Source organism: Haliaeetus albicilla, chromosome 27 (assembly GCF_947461875.1).
Source record: "Haliaeetus albicilla chromosome 27, bHalAlb1.1, whole genome shotgun sequence".
NCBI lineage: Eukaryota > Metazoa > Chordata > Aves > Accipitriformes > Accipitridae > Haliaeetus > Haliaeetus albicilla.
In genome coordinates, this window is record NC_091509.1 from 2417760 (window position 1) to 2434677 (window position 16918).

The window sequence follows — 16918 nt, forward strand, 5'->3', positions numbered from 1 at the left end:
GCTGCTTGCTCGGATGTTGCTCCAGCTCTGAGCATCAGAGTAGAGCTTTGGGGGGGTGGGGGGGCGGGATTAGTATTTGTGTGCTCAGTGCAGGGTTTGGATAGACTTGTAAGCATGGCTCCCAGCCACGCAATCAGCCGTTGGGAGCAATAAGAGGGTGGACTTTGGTGCCCGTTCCCGGAGCGGTGCTGCCTTCCGTGGAACGGGGCCAAGGGGCTGTGGGAATCACAGGGAGCACAGGCTTGTTCAAGCAGTTGCTTAAATTCTCGGTGCTTTATAACCTCTCTGTCATTAGGGCTTGTTTTTTTTGGGGGGTGGGGGTGACTGAATTCTGTAGGATTTTGCATGCCACTGTCCTCTGAGAGCTTCCCAGTCATGCATTAAGCAGCGTGACTAACGCCTCTCTCATGTGGTTCAGTCTCTCACACTCTCCCCGTAGGGAGAATTGTGTGTGCGGAGGAATAGTTGTTTTGGGAGGGGTTTTTATTTTTAAGTGCTCTGTGCTCTGCCAGCAGGTTGGAAAAAGGTGCCTGGCACCTGAGAAGAAAGTGTGGGATGGTCTTTAGATCCCATGGGAAAATAGCCCGATGTCTTGGACTGGCCCCTGGGAAGCCTCTGTCTCCTGCACAGACGTGCTTTTCCCCAGTGGTGGAGGCTTCCTCCTCCTCCTCCTCACACCCAGCTCTGGGCTCTCATGTCTGTGCTGTGTCATTCGCACCCCTAGGCGCCAAGCAGGATTCCTTACGCCGACGAACCCGGGGCCCCTCATGCCTGCCAGCAAGTCCCTTGTGGGACGATGGTCCCACTCGGGTTCCCAGCCCCTCTCTTCCTCCAGCCTCCCTGTTTTGGAGGTTTCCTTCACCTGCAGGAATTGGGCTTGGGTTTAGGCTCCAGCTCCTTTTTTGGAGCAGAAAGCATGGGTGTTTGGCACCTTTGGGTGACTCCCTTCCTCCTCCAGGCTGGCACAGGGCTCCTGGCATTTCCAGCTCCTGGGGTCCTCCCTCCCAGTTTAGTCAGGGCCATGTGAGGCATCGCACTGCTTTGGGACTTTCACCTTTACCTGCGATCTTTCACGTCACGCCAAGGCTTAGTCAGGACGGTGCTACATCATCAGCAGTCACAGCCCAGCCTAGTGCAAACAGGCTTGTGCAAACAGTCCGGCAGCGGGCGTGGGTGCCTCTCCCAGCTGGGGCATCCTCCAGGAGCCCCTTCCCAGCAGCCGGGGCTGCCCGTTTTTCCCTTCTCCCTGTCCTTGCCGCACAGCCATTTCCAAAGGGAGCACGGGGCAATGGGGTAATGAAGCTCAGTGTGGGTTTGGACACCTCATGAAGGCAGGTGGACATGGGGGGGTTGGGGTCTGGTGTGAGAGCACACGCATGCTGCTGGCAGACACGCGTGTGACCCAGTCGGAGTGCACACACACACACGGTGCAAGTACCCCCGCACGGGGTGACATCACACAAATGCACACCCGGTGGCAAGAGGGGCATGCGTACATGGTCCCTCCGCACAGGCACACACGTTGCTCGGTGCACACACACACGCACTCAGTGCAGGGTTGCAAACTCCTGTCTGGTGCACAGGCTCTCCCAGTGCAGGCACGGATGTGGTCCTCGCAGTGCGTGCACACGTGTGGCACGCCTGCACACCCGGCTAGTGCACATGTGTGCGCATGTCCACCTTTTTCCTACAGGCACATAGTTGTGCTCCGGACAGGTGCACATACACCCAAATGCTCATACGACACACACGGATACATGCACACTGAGTGCAGACACACGTGTGTGCGTGTACATGCATCGCTGGGTTTTGCCTGTATTGATGCAGAGATGCGTTGTGTTTCTGCTCAGCTTCTTACCTCCTCCATCCTCAGCCCTGTGCGTGCCTCTTCCCTTCCTCCTGGGGACATACATCTCAGAGGTATCTGTACACAGTGCCGGTCTGGACAGTTATGCATGCCCTCAGCAAGGTTGGAAATACCTCTTCTCTGCATGAAGGATGCTTGCAGGACAAGGGATCAGAGTCAAGCTAGGCTTCAGGACCATAGTTTCATCTTTAGAAATAGGGATGTATTTTCACCTGCGGAGGGAGAGCTCCTCTCTTCCGTGCCACCAGTGAGGCTCTTGTCTGTGGGGAAGCGGAGGGATGGAGGCACTGGGAGCTGCTGGCTTGCGGGAAGTACTAGGGTGGACAGTGCTGGATGCTCCACTTGTTGAGGGTCTGTATGATGCCAGGGTAACCAGGAATTAAGCACTTGCTATGTGGCACCGTGGAGGGGAGATGGTGGAGGAGCGCTCACCCATCCCACAGGCTGGATGCAGAGTATGGAGAGAGCAAGTGATGGGAGTGGCGAGAGGGTTGCTGCTGTGGGACCATGGCAGATGCTTGTGGCTGTTGATTTTAGGGCATCTGACCACTGAGCTTTCTGGGTGCCCGTGAGCTGGGCTGCACCCCTTCATGCTTACAGCTCGGCAGAAGCTGTGTGGGTGCGCCTGGACCCTGGAGGAGGAAGGTGTGTTCCCAGAACGGAAAGCGGGGGACGGGAAAGCTGGTGGCCAAACACAGCAGCAGGCAGGGGCTTGGTGACGGGGCATGTGGCTTGGCGTAGAAGGGGACAGTCTCTGTGGGGCTGGCAGTGCGCCTGGCACTGCCTCTGCAGTGTGTGCATACTGGGAGGAGGTTTCCAGTGGCTGGGTGCCTGCGGTGCAGCGTGTGCAGTGTGTGTCTCTGCAATGCGGGGGGGGGCAGTACTTCTGTCACTGCCTCTGCAGCGGGTGGGGTGGACACTGGCACTGGCAGGGTCCTGCCTGCGGGGCAGGGTGGGCACCCAGTGTGTGCATGCAGTGTCCCAGTCTGGGAGTGGGAGGGAATGGGAAGGAACAGTGTGTCTGCAGTGAGTGAAGGGAACAGTATTTGCTGGCGCAGGGTGTGGGGTTGCCTAGTGACTGTGCAGCAGAGGGGAGATGCTGTGCCTACCATTGCAGTGTGCTGGGGCTGTGCAGTGCCGCTGCTCCGCGGGGAGGCACAGGCTCTGCCCTGTGGGGTATGTCTGCACTGCAGTGCAGGGTGGGCAGTGAGTCACTCTAACACAAGGGTGGGCAATGGCTCTCTTTCTGCGAGGGGCACAGGCGGATGGCAGTGCCTCGCATGCAGTGCAGGATGGATGATGCTCGGGGCTCCTGCATCTCTGCAGTGCTGGATGGGTGGTGCCTTCGTATCTCGCAGCACCAGGCTGGCAGTGCTGCTGTGTCGGCAGTGCAGGGAGGGCAGTGCTGCTCTGTCCCCGCTGTGGCAGTGCCCTGTGTCCCTGCGGTGACGGATGGGAGGTAGCTCTGTATCCGTGCAGTGCCCCATGTCCCTGCAGTGCTGGGTGGGTGGCAGCCCTGCATCCCTGCAGGGCAGGCAGAGCCCCTGCCCCGCTTTTGGTGCTCCTGTTTGTGCAGGGCTGGCAGATTCGTGCAGTGCCTCTGTGTCCCTGCCGTGCGTGGCAGGCAGTGCCCCTGCAGTGCGTGGCACACAATGCTCCTGTGTTTCTGTGGTGAGAAGCTGTCTCTGAGCCTGGCCGGCTCCATCGGGTTGCTGGCAGCAGGCTGCGTGCAGTCCACCCTGTTAGTGTGCCTCGTTGGGTCTAATTACAGTTTGTGTGGTGATGAAGAGGGTGGACAGTGGCAGGATTGGCTTCCTGCTAGTGACAGGAAGCCAGGGCTGAGGTTTCAATGACTGGGTTGCTCACTCGAGCAGGGCGTTGCAGGAACTTTGCAAGCCGGGACTGGTCCTCCTGGGCACTTGCTTGCGGAGGCTGCCAGGAGACCATGGCTGGGGCCAGCTCTGCCAGGCGAGCCCCTGAAGCCCCTTCCCTTCAGGGGGCTGCTTTGGGACCATGTGCAGTCCTGCATGGCACAGGGGCTGCACCCAAAAGGATACGCCAGGGAAATGGGCTGGGGCTGAGCGGTCCTGGGGGCCTGGGGCTGCCTAACCTCTGGTGTCTGTATCTCCTTGCAGCTCCCCTGCAGTGCGGGATGAAACCACTGGCATCCTGCCTGGGCCTGTGGCTCCTCTTCCAGCTCCCTGCCCTAGTCTCTGGGACGCGTGTGGTCTACAAAGTGCAGGAGGAACAACCCCCCAACACCCTCATAGGGAGCCTGGCCTCCGACTACGGCTTCCCAGACGTGGGGCACCTCTACAAGCTGGAAGTGGGGGCCCCGTACCTACGTGTGGATGGCAAGACTGGCGACATCTACACCACAGAGACCTCCATCGACCGGGAGAGCTTGCGTGAGTGCCAGCACCTCCTGCCTGGACAGCCCTGCTTCCTGGAGTTCGAAGTGTCCATCACTGACCTGATCTTGAGCAGCAGCCCACGCCTGCTTGAGGGGCAGATAGAGGTGCTTGATATCAATGACAACACCCCCAACTTCGCCTCGCCCGTTCTCACCCTCTCCATCCCCGAAAACACCAACATTGGGACGCTCTTCCCCATCCCTCTGGCCATGGACAGGGACTCGGGCCCCAATGGCGTTGCCTCCTATGAGCTGACGGCTGGTCCGGAGGCACAGGAGCTCTTCGGGCTGCAGGTGGCGGAGGATCAGGACGAGAAGCAGCCGCAGCTGATCGTCATGGGGAACCTGGACCGGGAGCAGTGGGACTCCTACGATCTGACCATTAAGGTGCAGGACGGAGGCAACCCACCACGGGCGAGCAGCGCCCTGCTTCGCATTACCATCCTGGACATGAATGACAACGCACCCAAGTTCGAGAAGGCCCTGTATGAGGCGGAGCTCTCTGAAAACAGCCCTGTGGGGCACTCTGTCCTCCAGGTGAGTGCAGGGGCTTTCTTCTCCCCAGTTCCCCTCCTACCTGGCTGCAGCAGGGACAGCCTGGGAAGCATTTGTACAACCGCTTGCTGCCACGGTTCTTCAAAGGAGGAGGGAGCCTAGAAGAGTTGCAAGCCGTAGGAGCCCACAGTGTCACCTGTGGCCATCAGGCAGGCAGGTCCCTGGGATGTCACATCTGCTAAAACGAGGTTGGAAAGGATGCGCAGGAAGGTGCAGCCAGAGCGGGGGCTGCAGGACACGACTGAGGGGCAGCAGCAGGGCTGGCGGATATGTGGGAGAAAGGCTCTGGGTTATGGGGAGGGCTGGGACCTGAGGTCCATGGGGAGTCTGGCTTCATGCCAGACCTGTCTCAATGCTGCCCGCAGACAAGACATAGACCCTTTCATAAGTTGCATTCCCTTGGCCGCTCCATGGAAACTCAGGCTCACACAAGAGATGGGGGGCAGGCAGCGTCCCTACTGCCCATCTGGGGGGGCTGCCCATGACTCCAGGGGTGCCTTGCTGTCTGCAGGGGCCAGGGGTTCTGCCCCATCTCAGGCAGCGGTGCAAACTAGACCGGGGAGCCCGAGGGGATGAATCTCAGTGGATTTGGCTTGGAGGGGGCATTGAGATGATAGTAGCCGACATCTGTTTATCTGCAGCTGCCATCTTAATAAGCGGAGCGCGGCCAGCTCTCATCTGCTTGCTAATTCTGATGTGAATTTTTTAAGAATTCATTTTTCACTGTTAAGAGAATGGAAGTTGGAAGCAGATAAGGGAGCTGCACGGCCGGGAGGAGAATGGGCTGAGACGCCACTGCTGCCATTGCTCAGCTTTTATCTTTCAGGGGGAAAATGACTTCCGCCTTTTTTGTGAGTGGAGGTAAAAGGTGGAATTTACATTTAACAACTTTCGTTCTCCATCCAAATCTGCTGAGCAAGATAACGGCAGAGCAGCAAATGGTGCAGAGAAGAGGCTGCTCGGAGAGCCGATTAGGGAGGCAAATGTTAGACAAACCTCATCTTCTTTAGAAAGCAAATAATAGGCGTAGAGGCAGGTTTATGTGAATGCAGAGCTCCTGACGGGTGGGCAGGGATGGCTGGTGCTGTGCAGAGCTCAGGCAGCCCCAGTCCCCGCTTGGCTGAATCCCTGAATGCTGGGATGACGCTGCTGCAGCTCCGCACATCCTTGCCTCCATCCTCCTCATCCTCACATCAGCCAGGCAGCTGCTCCAGCCCCTCTTTGGGGAGGGTTTTGCAGAGCGGGCACAGCTGGAGAAGTCCCTCCCTGCTGCTGCTGCCTGGGTCGAAGAGGCACGGGTTCCCGGAGGATTCCCTGCGTGCTGGAGCTGGCCGGGAGAGGAGCGCAGCCAACCGGCCTAGCCGGTTTTACTGGAAGAGCAAAGAAAAGCCTCTGTGCCGGAGGGCCGCTCCCAGCTGCTCTGACGGTCCCAGGCTCTTTGCCCCATAGTCCTTGGCCCCAGAAGAGGAAATCCTGTTTTTTTCCCCCCAGCTATCCCCAGAGGAGGCTGCAGTGGGCAGCGCGGCGGTTTGCGGAGGGGCTCGCACTGGCTTGCCCTCTTGCTCACCGTTTCTCCCTCCATCCCGCAGGTGAAGGCCAATGACTCGGACCAGGGCGCCAACGCCGAAATTGACTACTCCTTCCACCAAGCCTCAGACATGGTGCGCCGGCTGCTGCGCCTGGACCGCACCACGGGGCTCATCACCGTGCAGGGACCCATCGACCGCGAGGATGTCAACATCCTCAAGTTCTCCGTCATGGCCAAGGACAAGGGGGCCAACCCAAAGAGTGCCCGCACCCAGGTGGTGGTCACCATCAAGGACATGAACGACAATGCGCCCTCCATAGAAATCCGAGGTATTGGGCTCGTCACCCACCAGGATGGCATGGCAAACATCTCGGAGGATGTGCCAGTAGAGACAGCAGTGGCTCTGGTGCAGGTGTCCGACCGAGATGAGGGCGAAAACGCTGTGGTGACCTGTGTGGTGGCTGGTGATGTCCCGTTCCAGCTGCGGCAGGCTAGTGAAACAGGGAGTGACACCAAGAAGAAATACTTCCTACAGACCACCACGCCACTGGACTACGAGTCGGTGAAGGAGTACACTATTGAGATTGTGGCGGTGGACTCGGGGAACCCGCCCCTCTCCAGCACCAACTCTTTGAAGGTGCAAGTAGTGGACGTGAATGACAACGCGCCTGTCTTCAGCCAGAGCTTCACCGAGGTGGCCTTCCCTGAGAACAATGAGCCCGACGATCTGGTGATGGAGGTGAGTGCCAGCGATGCTGACAGTGGCTCCAATGCCAAGCTGGTTTACTCCCTGGTGACAGACCCCTCCTCCAAGGGCTCCTTCACCATTGACCCCGACTCCGGGGAGATCCGGGTGAAGGCAGTGCTGGACCGAGAGCAGCGGGAACGCTATGAATTCTTGGTGGTGGCGGCAGACAAGGGCAGCCCCAGCCTCAAGGGCACAGCGTCTGTGGCCATCAATGTCATGGACAGGAATGACAACGACCCCAAGTTCATGCTGAGCGGCTACAACTTCTCAGTGATGGAGAACATGCCGCCCCTCAGCCCTGTGGGCATGGTGACGGTGATCGATGCTGACAAAGGAGAAAACGCCCGCATCCAGCTGTCGGTGGAGCAAGACAATGGGGATTTTGTCATCCAGAATGGCACCGGCACCATCCTCTCCAGCATCTCTTTTGACCGGGAGCAGCAGAGCACGTACACTTTCCGACTCAAGGCAGTGGACAGTGGGGATCCTCCCAGGTCTGCCTACGTGGGGGTGACCATCAACGTCTTGGATGAGAATGATAACGCCCCCTTCATCACTTCACCCTCCAATGCCACCTACAAACACATCCTGCCCCACACCAGCCCTGGCCAGCAGGTGAGCAAGGTCAAGGCGGAGGACATTGACTCCGGTGTCAATGCAGAGCTGACCTACAGCATCACAGGAGGCAACCCCTTCGAGCTCTTCCAGATCTCCCCGCACAGTGGAGACATCACCTTGGAGAAGGAGATCCTCCGCAAGCACCATGGCCTGCACCGCTTGGTAGTGCGTGTCAATGACAAGGGCAAGCCCTCACGGCACGGCACAGCCCTGGTGCACTTCTACGTCAACGAGACGCTAGCCAACCGCACGCTGCTGGACACGCTGGTGGGGCACAGCCTGGATACACCGCTCGACATAGACATCGCCGGGGACCCTGAATATGAGCGCAGCAAGCAGCGAAGCAACATCCTCTTTGGAGTCATTGCTGGCATTGTGGCTGTCACCCTGGTCATCGTGCTGGTTGTCCTGGTGCGCTACTGCCGGCAGCGGGAGGCCAAGAGTGGCTACCAGGCAGGCAAGAAGGAGACCAAGGACCTGTATGCACCCAAGCAGGCCAGCAAGAGTGGTAAGAGCAAGAGCAAGGTGAAGAAGAGCAAGTCTCCGAAGCCGCCCAAGCCCACGGAGGATGAGGAGGAGACAGGGCTGCAGAAATCGCTCAAGTTCAACCTCATGAACGACTCTGTCAGCGACAGCCCCCGAATCCACCTGCCTCTCAACTACCCACCAGGCAGCCCAGACCTGGGTCGCCATTACCGCTCCAACTCGCCGCTGCCCTCCATCCAGCTGCAGCCTCAGTCGCCTTCTGCCTCCAAGAAGCACCAAGTGGTGCAGGACCTGCCGGCCACCAACACCTTTGTTGGCACCGGGGACAACAACTCGACGGGCTCCGAGCAGTACTCGGACTACAGCTACCGCACCAATCCCCAGAAATACACCAACAAGCAGGTAGGAGAGCTCATCCTGAGGCCGGCAGCGGCCCCCCCCCTGCATCGGGGAGCCATCTGGACAGAGGTTTGGGAGTGAGCGTGGACTGGCCCCCAGCCCTGCACGCGTGGCCTGGGAGGCTGGCGGAGGACTACCCCGGAGCCGAGCCACTGAGCCTGGTTGTGGGCTGGGGAGGGGATGGGGATGGTGGGAGGGGGAGTCCAAAAACTGTCAGACCCCTTGTCAGAGCGCCCGGGGCTGGGTCCTGGCGGCGCTGCCTGGGTGACGGTGATGCGAAGGGTGCTGCATGCGTGTGCCTCTGCATGTGGAGCTCTGGGGAGGGAATCCCACTCGCCCTGGTCCCCTTTGGGGACCAGCTGTAAGAGCACCGAGGAGGGCAATGCCCACCCTCCCATCCATCCCTCCGCTTGGGCTGACTGGTGGGGAGGAGAGACTGGTCCAGCTCCTGCCACAGCTCTGGGCAGCCCGTTTCCAGCCCTGCCCCTGTCCAGGGAGCAGTGAGGAAGGCACTAGCCTTGCTGTTGCCAGCCTGGCTCTGCCGGTGCGGCTGAACCTTTTAACCATCCGTGCACAAAGCCACCCAAAAGGGAGTTTTGCGCCCGCTGTGGCTGCCCAGGCAGGTGGGGCTGGGTGGAGGAGCAAAGCTCTGCCTTTTTCCCAGGCTCAAGCTCTGGCTTCCCCCAGGCTTGGGCCCTCTGCCATAGTCGGCGGGGTGAAAACCGGGCTTCCCTTAGCACGAGCATCGGGCCCGGAGCTACGGCTCTGCGGCAGCCGTGCTGCAGTCGCTGCGGAGGGGGAGAGCGGATCCTGGCGGCCGGGGCGCTTCCATCAGGCGGCATGGGTCCGGCCATGTGCTGGGGCTGGGGCTGGGTCTCGAGCTCAGGGCTGGAGGAGCGGGGTACTGGGGTCTCTGCTGCGTGCTGCGGTCGGGTCACTGCTCTAGGTCCAGCCGGGGGTTTCTGCTGCGTGCGGGGCAAGGCGGAGGTAGGTCTTGGCTGCGGACTGGGAAGGGCTGCTTGCTGGTGTGCACTGGAGCTTGGAACTGTCCCAGGAGGTCGTGGGATGAGCCTGGAGCTTGCAGGACCCTCTTTCCTTGGGCCGTCTGGCTAGTTAGCTTGCACCACGTTTCTGCTTTGGCGCCTGTCGGGTCTATCCTTAAGTAGCTAGGGAGGGAGAGGGGGGATGAGTGCCTGTGGCTTTGCCTTCTTCCTGCGGTCCTGTGAGTGAGGAAAACCCACTCCCCCACTGTGCTGTACCCTCTGTGCCCTGTGGAGACCCCTGCTCCCTTCTTTGTATCCCGGTGAGCGGCAGGCTGGGCTCCTGCCATGGGGCTGAGCTCAACTGCCCTGTTGGATTTGAATTCAATAAAGTTTTCTATTTTTGACCGGTTGTGCCTTATTTTCCCTACTGCCCCTGAAGATGCTCTTGCTCCCAGCAATTTCCCAGGCATCTTTTCCATGTCCTCAGCCACCGGAGCACCCGGGCCCCGCAGCGCCCAGAAGTGATGCTCACGTGGGCCAGGCATCTCCATGAGCCCTCCACCGTGCCCCAGCATGGGGCCTCATGGTACTGAGCCCCCCTCCCCAGATTGACAACTCCTATCTCTAGTCACTGCCTGGCCCTCTAAGGAGACAGCTTCCTCCAGGACCTGGTTCACAACACATGTATGTACATACACACACATGTGCATGTGTGGATGTGGAGGCAGTCTGAGCCACGGACCAGCCAGCCCAGTTTTCTTCCACCCCAACATCCCCCTCTATAGCTTCTCCTGGTTCATACCCATGTCCTTTTGAGACCCACCCGTGTTCCAAAGCCAGTGCATGGAGGAGCAGAACCCTGCCACGCGATGCCTGGCTAGCATGACCCAAATCCTGCTGGTGAGGGCTGGAAGATGCCTGCAACTCGCCCGCTGCAGTGCTGGAATGAGGACGCACGTGGTTGCAGATGGAGTCTCAGTGCGTCAGCAGCGCCGGGGGGAAGCACCCGAAACAAGGTGCTCCCCCCCACCCTGGGATGCAATGGGTACCCTTGCAGTGAAGGAGAGGTCCTCCCAGGCAGGCTTGCTGGTGGCGGTGGGGCTGCAGGAGGGAGCCAGGATGGAGCCAGGTGGCCATGCTCCCCATAAAAATGGCTCTGCCCCTCCTGGCAGGCAGGTTGGGGGTGATGCTGCTGCCACAGGGCTTGCTCAGGCTCTTGTCTCCAGCGGGTTGGAGAGAGGATAGATACTGCTAGGCAGGAGCAGCACAGCACCCCTTCCCCAGGCCCTGGATGGGGCTGTCCTACAGCCCCCTCCCTCCAGCCAAGCATCACATCTCAGGGACGCCCTCCGGGGCCACCTCTTCCTCTTTCTCATGGTTTTTCTTTCAAACTGGGGCAGACATCCCTGCACCCATCACGCCAGCTTCACCTCTTCCCCAGGGGCTCCAACCGGCTGCACCAGGCTGCTGGAGAAGAGGAGCTCTGGCTCTGGGAGAGATTAGATCATCTGGGGAAACCAGTGGTTCTGGCTTCGGTGGTTTCATTCCTGTGCCAGCCTTGGCTCTCACAGCCTCCTAGTTTGTTTTGCTAACAGCATAAGGTTTTATCTTGAACCGTCCAGGAAGTGTCTGGGCCTCCTAGGCAGGCAGAGCTGGGACCTGCGGGGAGATGCAATGGCTGCAGAGGAGGAAAGGAGACACCAGCAACCACCTAAATAACTAGTTCCTGCAGGGCTGGGCAGGGCAGTCTGGGGGCTTGGCTCAGTGTTGCTATCTGCTTCCCTTTGGGAACTTTCTGAGAGAAGTTTCCCTTTCTTCCTTGTCCTCGGCAGCTCTTTGATGAACGTGGGGTGAGAACGCAACCTCTCAGACGCTGGCGTGGGGAGCATCTCTCTCTTCTGCCCGTCTCCCAGGCTCCATCATTTCGGGCTTTTTTAGACCAGGAGGGCTATGCTACATACTTTCCTGGCTGCACAAACCCAAGACTGCCCCGGGTCCCCACAGCCCCCCACCATCTGAGAAGGTGGCTGGAGTGGTGTTAGCTTCAGCATGCTACTGCAAGCTCAGCAGAGGTGCCTGCACCTGCCTGCAGGCTTAAAAGCACGGTGCAGTATTAATTACTCTCTGCGGGGGGGGATAAGAGGAATATTGTAACTGTAATGGACAGAAATGAAATTGTCTTGTTTTAGAATTTAGCTTAGAGTCTCCATAAATTGCAGGTTTAGGTGTTGGCAGATGTCTGGGAAAGTCTCCTACCGTCCTGGGTCAGTGGATTTTCTCAAGGTCGTTCACGTGGAATGAGCTGATAAATGGATCCAGCAACGAGCTGCAGATGGAGCTGAGGGTTCATGGGGGACCTGCCCTGTTTTTCCCCAGTTTCAGAAAGACACTGTGCTGGGAGCAGTTCCAAGGCACTGCGAAATCAGCTCCTGCTCACGGGATCAATTGCACTTGGTTCAGATTTGGCTCTGACGTGCAGAGACTGAATGAGGGAGTGTGTCGGTGAGGTCCCGGGGGCTCCGGTGCGGGGGCTGAGCCCTAACTGTGCTGGGAGGAGTGGCTGGGCTCTGTAAAACAACTGTGAATGCACAGCAGCTTGTGAGCATCAATGGGGTGCTTGTGGGAGTTGAGGAGCACAAGAGGGGGCGAGGAGTGGGTCGTACGCCACGCTGGCTTCTGGGGAGTTAGTGAGGATGCTGAGAGCCCCACGAGCGAGGCAGGAATGCGCCATGGCTCCTGGCAGGTCTGCGCTGGGGCACTTTGGTTTATGGCAGGGAGGGGTGCCTCTGCCTGGCAGAGCTCCGTGGGACATTTGGGACCCTGAAATGAAGAGCTTCAGCCATGGGTGACAAGCAACCCCTTGATACAGCCTGGCCTGTACTGCCAAAGGCAGCGTGGGTGTGCGCAGGCTGTGCTGCAGGGGGAGGTGACACGGGGGTGTACTCAGCCTGCGCTCCGCATGCGGGAGGTGGCAGCGGGGTGCTCACAGCCCGTACCCCACAGCGGGGTGGCACAGGGGTGGGTGCGATCTCTGTGTCGGGGGGTAGCGGAGGTGTGTGCGCAGGTTGTGCGGCAGGGGTAGGTGATACAGAGGGGTGCAGCCTGTCTCCTCTGGGAGGAGGGGGCACAGGGAGGGGTACAACCCCTGTCCCCAGAGGAGGTGGCAGCATCTGCAGCCTGTACTGCAGCGGGAGGAGGCACAGGGGGGTACACAGCCACTACCACAGGGAGAGGCGGCACAGGGTTATGTGCAAGCTCCGTTGTGTGGAGCGGTGGCAGTGGGGTGTACGTAGCCTGTCTGCGGTGGGAGGTGACAGCAGGGTGTACATAGTGGGCAGCCTTGGGCAGGTGACGACTCCTCTGTAAGCAGCATGTCTGCAGGGAGGCAGTGGCACTGACTGTCCCTATCCCATTGAGGAGAGCATCAAGTCTCTCCTGCCTGACAGTCCCTGGCCTTACCAGAGCTTGGGACCTTGTCCTTTGCTCCCTTGAAGGCTCGCCCAGCCTGTGCTACCTGCCTGGGGCTCCTCATATCTGGCTGGGCTTGCCTGGGTGGCTTGCAGCTCTGGCCAGGTCCCTTCTTCCCACCCTGCTGAGCCAGATGCTGCTCATTCCTCCCTGCCCTCCTGTTCTCAATTCTCGCACCCCCAGGCTCTCCCCTGCCTGATGCACTTGGAGCCAGTGTTGGTCTGTGGTGAACACGGGCTTTCCTAGCTTGGATCTGGGGGGCTTCTCCTCCCCCCCCGCCCCATCCTCTCCTCTTTTCTTTCACAATTGTATCTGGTCTTCTCCATCCCTCTCCTGATCTCTCCTCCTGCTCTGCTCGGGCAGTGACCTCCCCCTTCCCTGTTGCTTTCTGCTCCCCATCAGTCTCTCCTGACCGGCTGTCTGCTGGCCCCAGTACAGAGCGATGCTGAGCCCTTCACAGCACAGGGCTGAGTCCCTGGCTGGCTCTGACAGCCGAGCTGTGGAACCTCTGTGCGATGAAAGCGCTGGCTGTGTGGGCAGCCGCCTGGTCCAAGCTGCACTGATTGATATTCCCAGCACTGCTCTGCCCGCTCGGCCGGGCTCTCAGCTGCAGTGCTGTTCCCTGCACGCACAAACCAGCCTGGAGCAGGGCCCAGCCCTGCAGCCTGCTTAATCAGTCACCCAAATCCTGGGGCAAAATCCCATGCTGCGACGGGGCGTGTCCCCGGGCACTTTGTGGTCCCTCCGCCCAGAGAGCATCCAGCAGGACACGGATGGGGTGAAGGGTGGAGGGGGGGGATGAGGCTGGAGGGGGTGGAGGGTGGGGTGCTGCCGGGTGAGGACAGAGCTGGGATGTTCTGGGACAGGATGGAGAGGAGGCTGGGGTAATGAGAGGGTGCATGATGTAGGGCAGGATGGGGTGGGGTGTTGCGGGGGAGAGCAAGGGCTAAAGGATGTGTGGAGCAAAGGGGCGCAGAGCAGCTCTGTCCCTGGGAACTGTGTCAGCTCCAGGCGAGGAGGGCAGCCCCAGGAGGGTGTGAGGCAGCAGCCAAGAGGTGGATGCTCTGCACTTGTGTGTCTGGAGCTGGTGTCCACCCAGGAGCCCCGGCATGAATCGTGTGCGAGAGCCATGCAGCTGTGCATGGGCTGACTCACGTGGGGCTGTGCCGCGGTGGGTCGCAAAGAACAGGAGCTCCCCTTCACGGTTTGTGGTGTCTTGGACATCCAGCCCCTGCGGTACCCTGTCAAATTTCTCTCTTCCTGGCATGTTCTTTTGAACTCTGCCCCTGGAGCTGAGCCCTGTGCCAAGCCCAAAGCACCTTCTTCCCCCTCCACCCTCCATCCCCATGCATACCTGTTGTGTGAGAGCACCTGCCCCTGAAACCCTGGGCACAGCCCATCTCCACGGGAGAGCTGTGCTCCTACGTACTGCCCTGCAAGCCGGTCCATCTAAGCTGCAGTTACACAACCCAAGCTCTGCTCTTGGGAGAAACCAAGATGGTCGATGGAGATTACTCCAAAAGGGACTCTTCCCACAGTCCCCTGCTCCTTCAGGAGCCCAGGAAGCACGCAGTCTGCTTGGCTGAGGCGGAGAAGGATTGAACGTGGGTGGGGAGGAGCCTGGCTGCAGGGGCACAGGCCACCTCTGGCACTTGTTCCCCCTGATGCTAGCTGCAGCGTCCATCAGTGCAACTGGGAAGAAGCTCGGTCTTGGTTTCACTTATGGGAGCCAGGATCACCTGCAACTCAGACCCACTCAGCCACCCCCCAGTAGGTCCTCTGTTGACTTTGTCTTCTCTCTGACTTTCTGGACTTTTCTGGAGGTCTCAGTCTGCACCCTTGAGGACCTGCTTTCCATATTCCACCAGCAGTATAGGTTTCTTTTCCTAGTGGGGTTCCTGACTCAACCCTGGGGTCAAAAGCACAAGGCAAAGAGGAGGTCAGACAAAGGAACAGAAAGAAAACAACTCCCCAAGATCCCTTAAAAATGTCTCCTAGTTGTTTTGCATGAATGTCTTCCTGTGGTGTAAGCTGTTTACTGCCTCAGTCCTTCAGACGCTCACAGGAAAGAGTGGGTGGGAGAGTAGGTTTGTGGCAGTGACCTGCTAGGAGGGCAGGAGAAAGGTCGTGTGTTATCTCATCATTTACATCCATTTTGGCATTCACAGCCATGCCTTGTGGATCCCGCCCAAAGATCCCTAAGGATGCCCCTGCCCAGGGAGGTAAACAACCTTCTGAGCACCTCTTCACTTGCAAAATACCTGCCTCCTGATCTACTATCTAAACGTGGCATGGCATGGCTGGTGATCTTGGCAGGTTTCATCAAAGCTGTCTTTAGAGCCATCATTTTGGGAGGGCAGCGAATTGCCACCTCTCCCTTGGAACTGATCCTGCTCCGTAGTGAAGTTCTCGGAGCAGAGTGCCCTGATTCAGCTCCTCTGAGACATCTCTAAAGGCCTGAGCAACCTGAAAGCCTGGAGCTATTTAGCTCCCACGTGGCCTGGTTTTCACATGCTCCAAACTCCCCAATGCTCTTGAGCAGCTGCAAAGCTGCTGCCAGGGAGGCAGGAATCCCAGGGAGACTCTGACAGATATCCATCCCTGCTGGGGGGGGGACTTCTTGTCTGAGCTTGGGACTGAGATCGTGCTCTAAATGTCTTGCTAATGTGATGTCTGATGTTCCTCTTATACTAATCTGTTAATCTTTCTGCTTCTTCATCAAAAGCACTCAAGCCCAGTAGAAAGCAAAATCAGTATTTCAGATGTTTGAAGAGCCCTTCGTTATTATTCAGGCTGGGCAAGGTGTTGTGATTCAAGGCTCTGGCAGTGCCTGGAGGAGCTTGGGTTGTTTTTTCCAAGGATTTCAAGTAGATCACAGTTTATTAGGGACTATCAGGACATCTCTTGCCCAGAGAATAGAGCTCAGAAACCTTCTCTAATGCTCAGGAAATTTTTCTTGAGCCACAATCTGCAAGTTCTGGCCCAAGGACTTGACAGCTCACCCGGGATTTGAGGATAGGGTAAAAGAAAGCTGTCCTCAGCTCATCCTTACTAGGGTTCCTGTACCAGTAAGAGTGGCAATGCCAGACCAGTGCAGGCAAGATAAGTGGCCTTAACAAGCCTTACAATATTACTTGTCTTACCTCTTACCTGTTTGATCTCTCCAAATGAAGGCTTGTCTTACCCAGTATCATCATTCATCATTAGGTGCAGGTTGGTTGCAGAGCACTAAAGTGAGGGCTCTGCTGATGTCTAGAGTGTTTGTGCACAGACTTATGGAATAGACACAATTCCTTGACGAAGCAGGAGAAGCTTCTGCCCTTTGCCTATGGAAATAGAGGTGGTTAGAAAACAGAGCTGCTATCAGAGGAAAATTTTCAATTTGAAAACATATCAGCAAGAATTGACAAATTTTTTTCTATTTTGGCTCAAGTTAATCAATGGATATAGCTGTATAAATATATGTATTTTTCCTAGTAATTTCTGAAGGCATGATTCTGACTGACCTTTTTGAATTTAGCTTCATAATTAATACTTGGCTTGAATTCTGAAGTGAAAGTTACCTTTGCAAGAGCATCATTTTTTTCATTTTTGCATGTCAGCAAAGATATCCCCCCTGCCCCAGCTTTGAAACAAGAAACTCACTTGAAAAATGATCCAATTTCCACAAATTGACATTTTTCCCATGCAAAGTCTTCCATTGAAGCATTCCTGGTTATCTCTCTTTTTTTTAGAGTCCTGAGTCTATGGCTTGGGACCCCCTGCTCTCCCCAGAGCTTTCAATACTATCTGTCAGCTCCACTGGGTGCAACTGGGAGCCAGATTAGCTCATTATTTTGCTAGCATTATTTTC

The 16918-nt window shown here is 57.9% G+C and overlaps 1 protein-coding gene across 2 annotated transcripts in view; it reads left to right on the forward strand.

Annotated features, from left to right (window-relative positions):
- PCDH1 (protocadherin 1) overlaps positions 1-16918 on the forward strand; it is a 56441-nt gene that overhangs the window by 2064 nt on the left and 37459 nt on the right. For both annotated transcript variants that reach the window (XM_069772883.1, XM_069772884.1), the window contains exons 2-3: positions 4003-4817; positions 6425-8617. In XM_069772883.1, the coding sequence (XP_069628984.1) occupies positions 4003-4817; positions 6425-8617 (3008 nt within the window). The remainder of the gene's footprint in view (positions 1-4002; positions 4818-6424; positions 8618-16918) is intronic.